General features: G+C 53.6%; 2 protein-coding genes across 4 annotated transcripts in view; one reads left to right on the top strand and one right to left on the bottom strand.

Moving 5' to 3' along the window:
• The window catches only part of ZNF385C (zinc finger protein 385C), a 39,507-nt gene extending 33,563 nt beyond the window's left edge, over positions 1 to 5,944 (top strand). For 2 of the 3 annotated variants that reach the window (XM_088829112.1, XM_088829111.1), the window contains 4 exons: positions 2,585 to 2,857; positions 3,568 to 3,764; positions 4,046 to 4,156; positions 4,648 to 5,944. In XM_088829112.1, the coding sequence (XP_088685238.1) occupies positions 2,585 to 2,857; positions 3,568 to 3,764; positions 4,046 to 4,156; positions 4,648 to 4,884 (818 nt within the window). In that variant the 3' untranslated portion in view covers positions 4,885 to 5,944. The remainder of the gene's footprint in view (positions 1 to 2,584; positions 2,858 to 3,567; positions 3,765 to 4,045; positions 4,157 to 4,647) is intronic. The other variant, XM_088829113.1, reaches the window with a different exon arrangement.
• Positions 5,945 to 6,035: 91 nt separating this feature from the next.
• Positions 6,036 to 11,495, bottom strand: NKIRAS2 (NFKB inhibitor interacting Ras like 2). Its single transcript, XM_055407872.2, has 4 exons — positions 11,354 to 11,495; positions 10,279 to 10,387; positions 9,307 to 9,548; positions 6,036 to 7,790 (listed from the first exon to the last, which is right to left on the bottom strand). Exons 2-4 carry the CDS (start codon positions 10,370 to 10,372, stop codon positions 7,551 to 7,553), a joined length of 576 nt encoding a protein of 191 aa, XP_055263847.1. The 5' UTR covers positions 10,373 to 10,387; positions 11,354 to 11,495; the 3' UTR covers positions 6,036 to 7,550.
• Positions 11,496 to 13,568: the final 2,073 nt, after the last annotated feature.

Genomic DNA, 13,568 nt, shown 5'->3' with positions numbered 1-13,568 from the left:
CAGCAAAGACTCTGCTTTCCAGATAAGATCACATTTGGAGATTCCAGATGGACCTGAGTTTGGGGGTGATGCTATTCAACCACCTATAACCCTCCCCCAGGATAACCGTGAGCCTGACTTTTCTCACCAGAGATTAGTCTCACCTGGTTTTGGTTAATAATATACAGATGGTTCCCAACTTCACGATGATTTGGATTATGATCTTTTGACTTCCAGGGCTACCCCGGTGGCTCAGCGGTAAAGAATGTACCTGAAATGCAGGAGACCTGGGTTCGATCCCTGAGTAGGGAAGATCCCCTAGAGTAAGGGAATGGCAACCCACTCCAGTATCCTTGTCTGGAGAATCCCATGGATAGAGGAGACTGTTGGGCTACAGTCCATGGGGTCACAGAGATTTGGGCATGACTTAGTACACAACACACATGGTATGAAAGCGATATGCATTCAGTTAGAAATTGGACTTCCAATTTAAAATTTTGATCTTTTCTGGGCTAGAGATATACAGTACATACTCTTTTTTTTTTTTAATTGGAGTATAATTGCTTTACTGTGTTGTTTTCAGTTCAGTTCAGTTGCTCAGTCGTGTCTGACTCTTTGCAACCCCATGGACTGTAGTAGACCAGGCTTCCCTGTCCATCACCGACTCCTGGAGCTTGCTCAAACTCATGTCCATCAAGTCGGTGATGCCATATAACCATCTGATCCTCTGTCGTCCCCTTCTCCTCCAGCCTTCAGTCTTTCCCAGCATCAGGGTCTTTTCCAATGAATCAGTTCTTCGCATCAGGTGGCCAAAGTATTGGAGCTTCAGCTTTAGCATCAATCCTTCCATTGAACATTCAGGACTGATTTCCTTTAGGATTGACTGGTTGGATCTCCTTGCAGTCCAAGGGACTCTCAAGAGTCTTCTCCAACACCACAGTTCAAAAGCATCAATTCTTTGGCATTCGGCTTCCTTTATGTTCCAACTCTCACATCCATACATGACTATCGGAAAACCCATAGCTTTGACTAGACGGACCTTTGTTGGCAAAGTAAAGTCTCTGCTTTTTAATAAGCTGTCTAGATTGGCCATAGCTTGTCTTCCAAGGAGCAAACGTCTTTTAATTTCATGGCTGCAGTCACCATCTGCAGTGATTTTGGAGCCCAAGAAGGTAACAACGTTGTATTAGTTTCTGCTGTAAAAGGAAGTGAAGCAGCTCTGTGTGAACATATATCCCCACCCTCTTGGACCTCCTCTCATACCCTTCTCATTCCACCCCTCGAGGTCACGACAGAACACCGAGCTGAGTTCCTTGCGCTGTACAGCAGGTTCCCACTGGCTCTCTGTTTTACATGTGGTAGTGTATGTATCAGTCCTAATCTCCCAGTTGGTTCCACCCTCCGCTTCTGCTGTGTGTATGTGTCCATTCTCTACCTCTGTGTCTCTATTCCTGCCCTGCAAATAGCTTGTGTACATTTTCCTAGATTCCACATATATGCATTGCTGCTGCTGCTAAGTCGCTTCAGTCATGTCCAACTCTGTGCGACCCCACAGACAGCAGCCCACCAGGCTCCCCCATCCCTGGGATTCTCCAGGCAAGAATACTGGAGTGGGTTGCCATTTCCTTCTCAGTATATGATATTTGTTTTTCTCTTTCTGACTTACTTCACTCTGTATGACAGAGGTACATACTCTTTTGTGATGTTGGGAAGCAGCAGCCACGTGACCAAGGAAGGTAAACAACTGACACACAAACATTTGTGCCCATGCAAGCAATGTGCTTTTCGCTTTCAACACAGTATCCCGTAAATGACATGAGATAGTCAACACTTGATTATAAAATACGCTTTGTGTTAGATGAATTTGGTAGGTTGGGTATATTAAATGCATTTTAAAATTATGATGGGTTTATTGGGATGTAACCCCATTATAAGTTGAGGAAGATCTGGAGTCTGTAGGTTTTGCATCTGGCTTCTTCCATGCTATTGTGTGTAGCTGGGGTTTGTCCTTTTTCATTGCCATGTAGTATTCCATTGTCTACCAAGTCTTTTCACTATTCTCCTGTTGATGAATATTTGGATAGTTTCTAGTTTCTGCTGCTAGGAATAGTGCTCTATGAATATTACAGTACATCTTCTTGGTGACTTCCACTTATTTAACAGTTAGCTAATAACTGTAGATTATCAGTACTGGGTGGTCTCACTGGGCCCAACTTTATGAATTCATGTGGGAAAGCTAAGGCCTGAAGAGGCCCAAGTCTGTGCAGTGATGTGGTGAGGAGTCTGGAATTCAGTGCTGGCCATCCCTACACCCGGCGCCTCCACTCAGCCATGCTGCTCCCAGAGTGTCTGTGCTTAAAACCATGGTCTCGAGGGGCCTCCCTGGCAGTCTAGTTGTTAAGACTTCAAGCTTCCACTGTGGGAGGCATGGGTTTGATCCCTGATTGAGGAACTAAGATCCAATATGCATGCAGCCTAAAGTTAGAAAAAATAAATAAAAAAAATTTTTTATTTTTATTATTATTTTTAATTTTTTAAAAAAGCCAGCGGTCTCGAGAATCATCTTGGAGCTCGCCCTCTTACCTGAGGCCTTCCATTTCCCCAGCAGTTCCTGCGGCCCCTCCTCCTGGTCCTGAAATGCAGTCACCCCGGAGTCCAGAACCCACTCCCAGGGAGCCGGTCCCCTCAGACCTCTTGGATGCTGCCTCCTCTTCCTCCTCTTCATCTTGCCCACCCTGCTCCCCAGAGCCTGAACCGGCAGCAGCTGCTATAGCAAGCGGTGTGAGTGGGGAAGGCAGGAGCGAGAAGGGGCGCCTCTACTGCCCCACATGTAAGGTGACTGTGAATTCTGCCTCCCAGCTCCAGGCTCACAACACAGGTCAGTGCGCTCGGCCAGCTTGAGTCCGGGGACGAGATGCCTCTCATCAGATGCGGGCAGGCTGTCGCTTCTGGGTGGGCACTCTGCTCGAGGGCTGGGTGACAGAGGTGCTGTGCCCAGCTGTGAGTGGGCAGGCATTTGGGGGTCCTCCAGCTAATGCTTGGGGAGGAAGGATTGGGAAGAGACGTCTGAGGCAACAAGATCTGAAGGGTTCCCACAGAAGATGGGAGACACCCTCTCCATCTCTCCTTGGGTCAGACCTGGGGGAGGGGGTTGGGATGAGAGTCAAAGGGAGGCTGACCATTTACTCTGCAAGGACGCTTCCTTGAGGCGTGAAATGAAAGCAGCTGGGAGGATGTTTGGGGCTTTCCAGGTGGCACTAGTGGTTAATCCCTGAGATGCCGGGAGATCCCCTGGAGGAGGACATGGCAACCCACTCTAGTATTCTTGCCTGGAGAATCCCATGGACAGAAGAGCCTGGTGGGCTACAGTCCATGGGGTTGCAAAGAGCTGAACACGACTGAAGCGACTTAGCACACAGGGAGGACCTTTTGGAGGGAAAGAGGAACTTCATGTGGCTGTCGGGGCTGTCGGTGTGGACCAGCCTGGAGGCTTCAAGGGACAGCCAGGCTGACCTGGCTTGGAGAGGGTCTCCGTAGCCCTGCCACCCCTCTCTGGTGCTGACAAGCTGTCTCCTTTCCTTCCGCCAGGAGCCAAGCACCGGTGGATGGTGGAAGGTCAGCGGGGCGCTCCCCGCAGGGGCCGGGGCCGCACAGTGCCCCGGGGAGGAGCTGGACACAAGGCCAAGAGAGTGACAGGGGGCCGGGGGGGCCGGCAGGGGCCCAGCCCCCCATTCCACTGTGCTGTCTGTCAGCTCCAGGTCAACTCAGAGACCCAACTCAAGCAGGTGGGGCGAGTGAGGCTGGGACTGGGGGTGGAGCAGAGGTGAGGGGGTGGGCCCCATGCCAGGCGGGCAGGAGAGAGCCTTCAGGGTGGAGAAAGAGGTGTGAGGCTCAAGGGGTGGTGAGCTCCTGGGAGGCAAAGGCCAATTCTTGCCTCCTCTTCCCAGGGCTGCTCCAGGGCCAAGTGGAACTGTGGGTAGAAGGGTGAGCTAGCCGAGCATGAGAGGGTAGTTTTGGGGTCCCTGGGTTCCTCATCTTGTTCCCAGTCTGTCTGTCTGTCCACCAGCACCTGAGTAGCAGGAGGCACAAAGACCGCCTGGCCGGGAAGCCCCCCAAGCCCTCCAGCCAGCACAGCAAGCTGCAGAAGCACGCAGCACTGGCTGTGAGTCTCCTCAAGGTACGGGTCCAGGTTCGGAGCGGAGAAGGCTGGCCGGAACGGGGGGCAGGCTGGGAGGTGGAGGGTGGGGCAGGAAGGAAGCCTCCCCACCCCATCTCATGGCGGCCTGGGCAGGGAAAGAACTGGGGTTGGATTTTTGGTTGTCTTGGGATCTGCCCAGAAAAATTTCCGGGGAGGTGGGCCCAGGAAAGTCATCTCAGGGGCAAGCGCAAGGGGTGGGCGAGCATCTCCTGGAGACTGTCCACCCCCCCACTCCCCATAGCCTTCCCCCCCTTGGCCCATCCCAAGATTCTCCTCCCTCTGGACAGGACGACAGGTGGTGGAGAAAGCCCTGTGGAATGAATGTGTGGGGGTGGGAAGGGAGGAGGATTTAGGTTTGGAATCCTGAAAGTCACGTTTTTCCTGCAGCAAAAGGTCTAGGGATGGGGCCAAGGGAGGGGAGGGGATTTTCCTGGGGTCAGAGACTGTGTCCATCCCTCTTTTCTTTGCAGTCTAAACTGGCCTTGCAGAAGCAACTCACCAAGACCCTGGCAGCCCGCTTCCTGCCCAGCCCGCTCCCCACCGCAGCGGCAGCCATCTGTGCCCTGCCAGGGCCCCTGGCCCTCCGGCCTGCCCCCACAGCGGCCACCACCCTCTTCCCAGCTCCAATCCTGGGTCCAGCTCTATTTCGCACCCCAGCGGGAGCCGTTCGCCCTGCCACGGGACCCATTGTTTTTGCCCCCTATTAGCCCTCCCGGGGAGCCCAGGCCTGACTTCCCACCAGTCGCCCTCCCAGCAGTCGCCTCTGCCCACCACCAGCCCTGACCCCTCTCCCTGAGATGCCTCAGCTCCCTCCATCCCACAGAATGCCTTTCACAGCCTCGGGGGTCCTGCCCAATCTAGGAAGAGCTGGGCTAACGCTAAGAGCTGCCGCCCAGCCCTCAGTCTGCAGTGGGGACTCAACTAATGCCACCCTGGCCCACGGACCATCCATCTGCACCTTCCCTGCCTCTGGTGCCTAGGGCTAGTCCTGGGCTCCCCTCCATTTTCCATCCTGACTTACAGGGAGCAAACTGAAAAATCCAAAGATCAATGCAATAATCCTAGCCCCAGGCCCCATGGTGCTCTCATCCCCCCAACTCAACACCTATAGCCATGTGGCCAGAGGCCCAAGGAATCTGACTTTCTCCTAGCCTAAGGACAAGACTGTGACCTCTGCCCTGCAGGGGGTGGGGTGGGGGTGGTCTTCCCCATTCACTGGATTCCCTAGAGAATCACTGGCAATGATGGAGGGGGTCTCCAGTGGGAGTGGGTTCAAGGCTGCCTGGACGAGGGTGTGGTGGATTGTGGAGGAGAGAGGGAGCAGCACCAAGTGAGGCAAAGCCAAGGGGCGGCTGGGGCTGCAAGCTTCTGGGCACTTGCTGACAGGATGGGGTGAGGTGATAGTGATGTTCTGGCGGGGCGGTCTGTAACAGAGGAAATGACCAGTCCCACACACGTTCTCCCCTCTTAGCCTTTCATTGCTTCTTCCTGAACCCCAGCTCGCGGGGGGGAAGAGGAGTGACACTGGGTCTCCCTCAGACTATGGGCCCCCCGACACCAAATTCACCCCCCAGGGCTCCCCTCCTGTTCCTCACTGCAAACTGGCCCCCAGCAACTCAATTCAGCTTTCTCCCCAGACCAGCAGCCCAAGCCCCTCTCGCTGTGAACCCGAGTGTTGGGATCCACTCTCGAGACCCATTTTCGTGCTGTCAAGATTACTGCCACCACCCCCCTCCCACCCCAGCACTGCCACCGACCACCCCACGATATGGGACTTTGCCAGTATCCGCCTGTTATCTTTTTTAAAAAAGCTGTTTCCAATGGGGGAACAAGAAAAAAGGGGGAGGGGAGGGAAAACTTTTTGATAACAGTTGTGGTTTTATTGTGTCCAACACATCAATAAATGAAATTTAAGCTCAAGCCTGTATACGCCCTAAAACTCGACTCGCCCAGCTGGGCCGCCTGCCCCTGCTCGCCTCTCCCGTCCTGGGGAGAAGGGGCGTGTATTGGAGGTCATCTGGCTGTAGTGTTTCACCTGTGCTAGCTGTGTGCATCAGAAGCAGGTGAGCACGGGGGGGTGCAGGTTACAAGCTCACCTGACAGCGTGCTGGAAGTGTAACCACCCTTCTGAGCCCCCGACAGGTCTGGCAGCTCCTGAGAAGCTGCTCCTGCTTGGCCTTGTCCTGCTCAGGCATCTGAGGTAAGAAGGGAAAGCTAGAGGAGCACCTTGCCCAGCCTCCACCGTGGCAGCAGGCATATAAACACAGGAAATTGATAAATAGAAGTCGACCGGTCCCCAGGCCTGGGAGGTCCGCTGATTGGGCACTGGGTGGCCGCTCTGGCAACTAGAGCGAGTAGTGCGCTCCTGCCCCCTGGTGGTCGGGGGGAGCAGTGTCCCAGCCTCCGGGGCTGTAGGCATAGCACCTTGAAAAGGGAGAAGCTGAGGGGACAGTCGCGGGTGCGGGCAGTATCCAACCACAGGGCTAGAGAGCATAGAATCGAGATCATCTTACAGATGAGAAAAGCGGAGCCCCGAGAGGGGAAGGGCCTTGCAGGCCCACAAAGCCAGCTGGTGACTCCCAGTCCAGCTGCGTTTCATCCCACCTCACCCAGTGACATGCTCCCTGAGCAGGAAGAGGAAGCTGGGGGAAGAGTTACAACAGAAAAGGACACTCCCGGGAGGCTAGCTTCGTCTAGCCAAGGAGAGGACAGGAGAGAGGTTGGGCTGTTGGATGCGGAGGTGCCTGGAACACCAGCACACACACATGTGCACAGCCACAGACAGATGCCTGGACGCCCTTTCTCTAGAGTCCAGGCTGGTGCCACGAGAGAGACAGAGACAATGTGTGTGTGTGTGTGTCCCAAACACCAGCATGCACACGTGCACATCTACACACAAATACGTGGACGCCCTTTCCCTATAGAGTCCAGGCTGGTGCCTTAAGTGTGTGTGGGTGTGGGTGTGGGAGTGTGTATGTAGAGGCTTCCTGAACAGGGGGTGTGTGTGCGTAAGACAGAGAGAGAATAGATCCTGGCAGGAAACCAGGAAGTGGGAGGCCCCTGTGATAGGAACCAGACCCTAGATGCAGCACTTCTGCATAGAGCTCTGCTTCCTCTCCTGGCAGGTAAAAGGGACAGTGACCCACAGCTACCCCAGTCACCACAGGGCAGATATGATGGTGGCTGGGGGGGTTGGGGGTGCTAACCTAGACTGTCAGCAATTCCAGAGCTGGGAGGGAGCAAAAGCGACCTGAGCCTGGGACAGCCCAGCTGCCTGGCCTCGTGGTGAGCTCCCCACCTTGACTGGGAAGGAAAGCTCACCTAACCCCCCTTGTCCCCCCAACCCATCTTCCAGGGCTGGGAAGGCACCACTTCAGCCATCCAAGGAGCCGCTGCCCTTGTTCTTGCGGCTGAGGGGGAAGGCAGACTTGCTCTGGGGCTGGGTCATCTTGCTGGCCAGGTAGACGAAGGGCTCCAGCAGTGAACGGCGGTCAGCCACTGACACCTCCCACAGCTTCACCTTCTCCGACTTGGCCCAGTGCTGAGCCACGTCTGGGTCTACACGCCGCTGCTCCTGCAGGTCACACTTGTTGCCGAGGACCACAATGGTGACCTGGGGAAGAGGAACACAGGAGAGGCCTGTGGTTGTAGCATGGACCTTGGGGGCGGGGATGAGGGTCAGTGACCACCTCGGGCTTATCATGGAACTCCCAGAGTTCATGAGTGAGAGTTCATGAGAGTGCAGATGGAAGCCAGAACTTGAACTGAGGAAGGAGAGGAAAAAGCAAGCACTTCCACCTCGGAGTCCTAGGGGAGGGGAAGACGTCTCAACGGCTGAGGTCTCACCTCTTCCTACATTAGAAACTGTGGACAGGGTCTCCATCTGGCATCCCCTCCAGGAGTTCTGTTACAAGCCCTGTCACTCATGCCTGATCATTACTGGGAGTCAGTCAGTTGCTGGCTAACTGGTGAGGCACTCCCAGAATGCCTGATCGAGAAAAGGGCCTTCACAGCTGAGCCGCTGCTGCTGCTGCTAAGTCGCTTCAGTCATGTCTGACTCTGTGCGACCCCACAGATGGCAGCCCACTAGGCTCACCCATCCCTGGGATTCTCCAGGCAAGAACACTGGAGTGGGTTGCCATTTCCTTCTCCAATGTGTGAAAGTGAAAAGTGAAGTCACTCAGTCGTGCCTGACTCTTAGTGACCCCATGGACTGCAGCCTACCAGGCTCCTCTGTCCATGGGATTTTCTAGGCAAGAGTACTGGAGTGGCTTGCCATTGCCTTCTCCGTCACAGCTGAGCACACAACCACTATTAAAAAAGACTAGTGAGGACATCCACCCCACTCCAGTACTCTTGCCTGGAAAATCCCATGGATGGAGGAGCCTGGTAGGCTGCAGTCCGTGGGGTCGCTAAGGGTCGGACACGACTGAGCGACTTCACTTTCACTTTTCACTTTCACACATTGGAGAAGGAAATGGCAACCCACTCCGGTGTTCCTGCCTGGAGAATCCCAGGGATGGGGGAGCCTGGTGGGCTGCTGTCTATGGGGTCACACAGAGTCGGACACGACTGAAGTGACTTAGCAGCAGCAGCAGCAGCAGTGAGGACATCATATGTTAGGTCAGGGAGCTCCTAAACTCGAGTAGCCTCTTTGGCTGAGCTGTCTCAACATGTGGGATCCTCTAGTGGTGAAGACACCTGGTAGTGGGCTCCATCCCCGCCCTCCAGTTTCAAGCCTGCTGCTGCTGCTGCTGCTGCTAAGCCACCTCAGTCGTGTCCGACTCTGTGTGACCCCATAGACGGAAGCCCACCAGGCTCCCCCGTTCCTGGAATTCTCCAGGCAAGAACACTGGAGTGGGTTGCCATTTCCTTCTCCAATGTGTGAAAGTGAAAAGTGAAAGTGAAGTTGCTCAGTCGTGTCCGACCCCTAGCGACCCCACGGACTGCAGCCTACCAGGCTCCTCCATCCATGGGATTTTCTAGGCAATAGTACTGGAGTGGCTTGCCATTGCCTTCTCCGAGTTTCAAGCCTAGCTTCTGGCAAATGTGAAAAACAGAGCCGTTCCGGGCCTCCCAAAGCCAGCCCAGGGCCCGCTGTCTCTCACCGCCGGGGTTCCCCCACATACCTCCTTCTTGTCCTTGGATTTGTCAATCTCCTTCTTGAGCAGCTCCACGCGCTGAAAGGATTCCCGGCTGTCCGTGCTGTAGACCAGGACATAGCCATCAGTGCAGGAGAAGCAGTGCCGGGGCAACTCGGCCCCATCTCGGAGCCCCCGGGTGTCGTAGAAACGCACCTGCTCCCGGACCCCCCGATCAGTCTCAATGGAGCCCACGTAGATGTCCTCCTGCGTCTCAATCATCTCAGAACCTGGGACAAATTGAGGAGAAAACTTGTTTCTGGGCTTCCCTGGTGGCTGAGTGGTAAAGAATCCACCTGCCAATGCAGGAGATTTGGGTTCAACCCCTGATCCGGGAAGAGCCCACGTTCCTTGGAGCAACTATGCCCCAGTGCCCCAATTACTGAGTCTGCACTCTAGAGCCGAGGAACCACAGCTCCTGAAGCCCATGTGCCCTGGCACCCGTGCTCCATAACAAGAGAAGCCACTGCAGTGACAAGCCCATGCACTGCAACTAGAAAGTAGCCCTCTTTTGCCTTCGCCACTAGAGAAAACCCCGCGCAGCAACGAAGACTAAGCACAGATTAAAAAACAACAACAACCTTGTTCCTAGGGAGAAAAGAGATTGGGAACCTGCATGACTGAGTATATCCTAACAGGATAATCAGATAGGGGGAGAAAGGAATGTCGGGGCTGAGGATCGGGGTCAGACTTCAAATCTGGCTGGACTGGAATGATTTGGGGAACAGAGTTAATCTTATGCTGATACCCCGCTAAGCACGGCATGACTTGCAAGCTTTTCCTTCCTATCCTTCTCTGACACTGGGCTTCTTCTTTCCAGATTTCTTCTGTGTGGCAGGGTTGGGATCTTTCAGATCCTAGAAGCACCACCAGGAGCAACTTTTAGCCTCTTCGTGTTGGGATCAAATCTTCTCTTCGTACTTCCACTTCCTCCACCACAGCCCATCCCCAACAACTCACCCACTACATGGTTTCCGTACAGAAGCTGCTCCAGGATTGAAGTCTTGCCCACAGAAGCCTGGCCACACACAACCACCTTGCAGCTCTTCCCCATGCTTGGCTTTCAACCCTGAAGGAGGGAAGCACATGGGTGAGGCAGGATCAAAACACAGGGCCTTCCCTTAATTGAAGGCCCAAGTTCTGAACCGAACACACAGCCTTGAGGAGTCGGCACTGTCCAGTACCCTTGGCAGGGTGAACTGTGTCCGCTAGAGTGTCTCTGACGTGTCTATGTCTGCTACTGGACAGTGAGCTGTATTGTACTCATCTTATTCCCAGTCCATGGTAATTAAGTGGCACAGAGCAAGTGCTCAGGAAATGTTGCCACAAAGCGGGAAGAGTAGCTGGCTTAAAGAAACCACTACCCAGGATCTTTTCTGCGCACAGAATGTACAGGAAATAGAGGACCAGCTGCTGAAGGGAGCTCTGGTTCAGCTCCCTCTCTTTAACCATGATCCCGTAAAGAAATAACCAGAGATATTATTTTGTGTGGATCTATCTTACATCACTCTTCTTGGGGAGTGAACAATTAAGAAGAACATTCTGCTTTCCAGAAAGGCTTATCTGGACAATCTGTTCCCTCTAATTCCCTGTCAAGGCCATGGCTAGGATGAAGAACATCAGACAAGAAACAAAGGAGGGAAGGACTCTAAGAAAAACAATACTTTGGAAAGAAGACTTTGCTGCCCTTGGACACACCCAGATAAGGCTTAGACACAGAAATCTCAAGACACCCCAAGAGATCTCAAGGCACCCCAAACACAGGTTTTCCAGAAGTCCTAGACAAAGACTCCCCCAGAGAGGAGAGACAGAGATAACTTCCCAAAGGGTTCTCACACAGAAACTTCTCCAGAGGTAACTCCCAGTACAGATCCCCCCTTCCCGCGAGTCCCGCAATTAAGGGGTACCCCAAGAAAGACTGCCACATGAGCCTCCTGCACATTCTCCCCATCAGGGGGCTCCCAGAGGGAATCAGAATCCTGCCACCTAAAGCGTCCCAAAAGCGGTGGTCGACCCCGGCCTCCCAGTCCCGTACCTCCTAGGGCCCTCGCAGCAGCACAGCCGGGCCCCTCCAGGCTCCCGGGGACCAGAGGTGGGGCTGCACCGCGGCAAACCCTCGGATCTTCCTCTGCGTCGATCCAGGCTCCGTCTGGTCCCGCCCCCGCAGCTTCCATCTGGCAAGACCAATTCCGGCGCCGGAGAGCGGGCTGCCGGCGACACAGCGCCCTCGGAGGCCGGCGGGGAAATGACGGTCTGAACCTCGGCTAGGCGGTCGCCAGGGCACAGGTTATGTGCTGGCGTGGGACGCGCCGGGTGCTGTTCTGGTGTCTCAGATGCCCAAATGTTCTTTCTCTAGAGGCTACCGCAGTAACACTCCGTTTATTTAGTCGTTTTATTCATCCAGTGTCTTCTGAGCGCATACTCTGTGCCAGTTACAGGACTACGTGCTGAGAAAAGGCTGGCGAATTAGACCTGGTTGCGGCCCATTAGAATGTCACCATCTAGAGGAGCTAGACATCTTACCCAATTACAGTCTAGCATGTAAGATCTAGTACAGAGGTGCTGTGGGAGCACAGCCAAGGGGTGTTTAACTTGGGGACAGTGGGCATCACGTTATCCGTGGAACCTTCCTGGAGGAGGTCAGATCTGTGTTGAGGTTTGAAGCGGGTGGAAGGAAAGGGTGAAGAAAATATGGCAACATCCATGGCATTTACTGGAACTGCACGTATTTGGGTTCAGTACTGATAGTAGAAAGGAGCCAAACAACCTAAGACCTGTGTGTTTGGCCAAAGAGTTCAAACTCTCTCCTAATAGCAGTGGAAAGCCATTGATAGGATTTATGCCAGTGAAGTGACATGATCAGTTTTTGCTTTTAAGCAGGTTACTTTGGTAAAGAGTGAAGATTGGATAGAGGTGAGACTTGGGGTTAGTTAGGAGTGTAGGGTAGTATTCCAAGATTTCCAAAAAATGGTAAGAATCTGAATTGGGGTGGAAAGGAGGTAGATTTAAGAGAGTCAACAAGATTTGGTGATAAATTGGGAGTTATTTTTATATTGGAGTGTAGTCAATTAACAAATGTTGTGATAGTTTCAGGTACACAGGAAAGTGACACAGCCATACATATGCATGTATCCATTCTCTAAATTGAGAGTTTAAGATGCAGAGAACACAAAGTAGGAAAGTCGTTAAGGACAGGTGGGCCTCCTGCATTAGACTGTAGACCATGAGCCACTGGCAAGCAGGGCCCAAGTCTGTGCCTTCCCAACCTAGCTTTGGAGAGAGTTGTTGAATGACATGTCTCTTCCAACCCCGGTGGAGCCTCTCCCATCCTCCACTACCCAGTGACAGGTGTGGTTGCAGCTCCCTCAGCACTGTGGTAGGCAGGGACTGTGCAAGCAGCTCATGGACAATGGCAGTGAATTTTACTGGAGAAGGGGGATAAATTCTTCTTAAATTTCCTTGACCCCTTCTTTGGTAACCGTTAACTTTAATATTTTAACCTCAACCTACCCCCCCCCAGTTTAACATCAGGAAACCCCAATTTAAGTCAGGTCCACAAAAATTATTGGTCTGGGTGAAGGGCTACGAAAATTAAGCTGTGTCCTTGCCCTGTCTAAGTTCCCAATCCAGATTGCATTCGGCAAAACAGGAGTGCTGAGCAGCGAGCTTATATGAGGGTTGGGAGCACTGGGGACACTGTGGAGCAGGGACCTCACCCTGCCAGCTGCCTTATAAACTCCAGGGCAGGGTCTGGGGCCCTGTGCCACCCTCCCTAGGCTTAATGCTGAGATGGCACTCCCAGGCGGCTGACATGAAAGCAGCCTCATAAAAGGGTCAGCGTCATTAGGGTGATGAACCAGTTGGTACTTGGAGATCCGGAGGGGATGAAAGGCGCGGTGTGAAGACGCCCTGCGTTCCCCAGGCTTGGTTGGGCAGGGCTTCCAGGGGCCGATGAACACTAGGAAAACTGGATTCAAAGTGTCTCTTCTTGCCTTTCGCAGGAGGTGGCTGTGGATACTCAAAGGTCGGGAAGGCATTAGTAGGGGGAAATCTTTATCTCCAGGGTCCTGGGTCACCGCGTCCCTACTCAACTCAGACTCCCGGAGCATCACCGGAGACGCTCTAGGATTGGAAGTTGTTATGGCAACGAAGCTCTCAGAATACTGAGGAAAGCCGAAGCCTAGAGAGGCGACACCCTCCTATACCTTCTTCGGCCTCACGGGTAAAGTGGCGCCCCCTACGCACAGGAA

Source organism: Moschus berezovskii, chromosome 20 (assembly GCF_049115385.1).
Source record: "Moschus berezovskii isolate FMDL1 chromosome 20, NW_MosBer_1.0, whole genome shotgun sequence".
Lineage (NCBI taxonomy): Eukaryota > Metazoa > Chordata > Mammalia > Artiodactyla > Moschidae > Moschus > Moschus berezovskii.
Note: the sequence above shows the minus strand (reverse complement) of the source record. Positions and strands in the feature narration are given on the sequence as shown.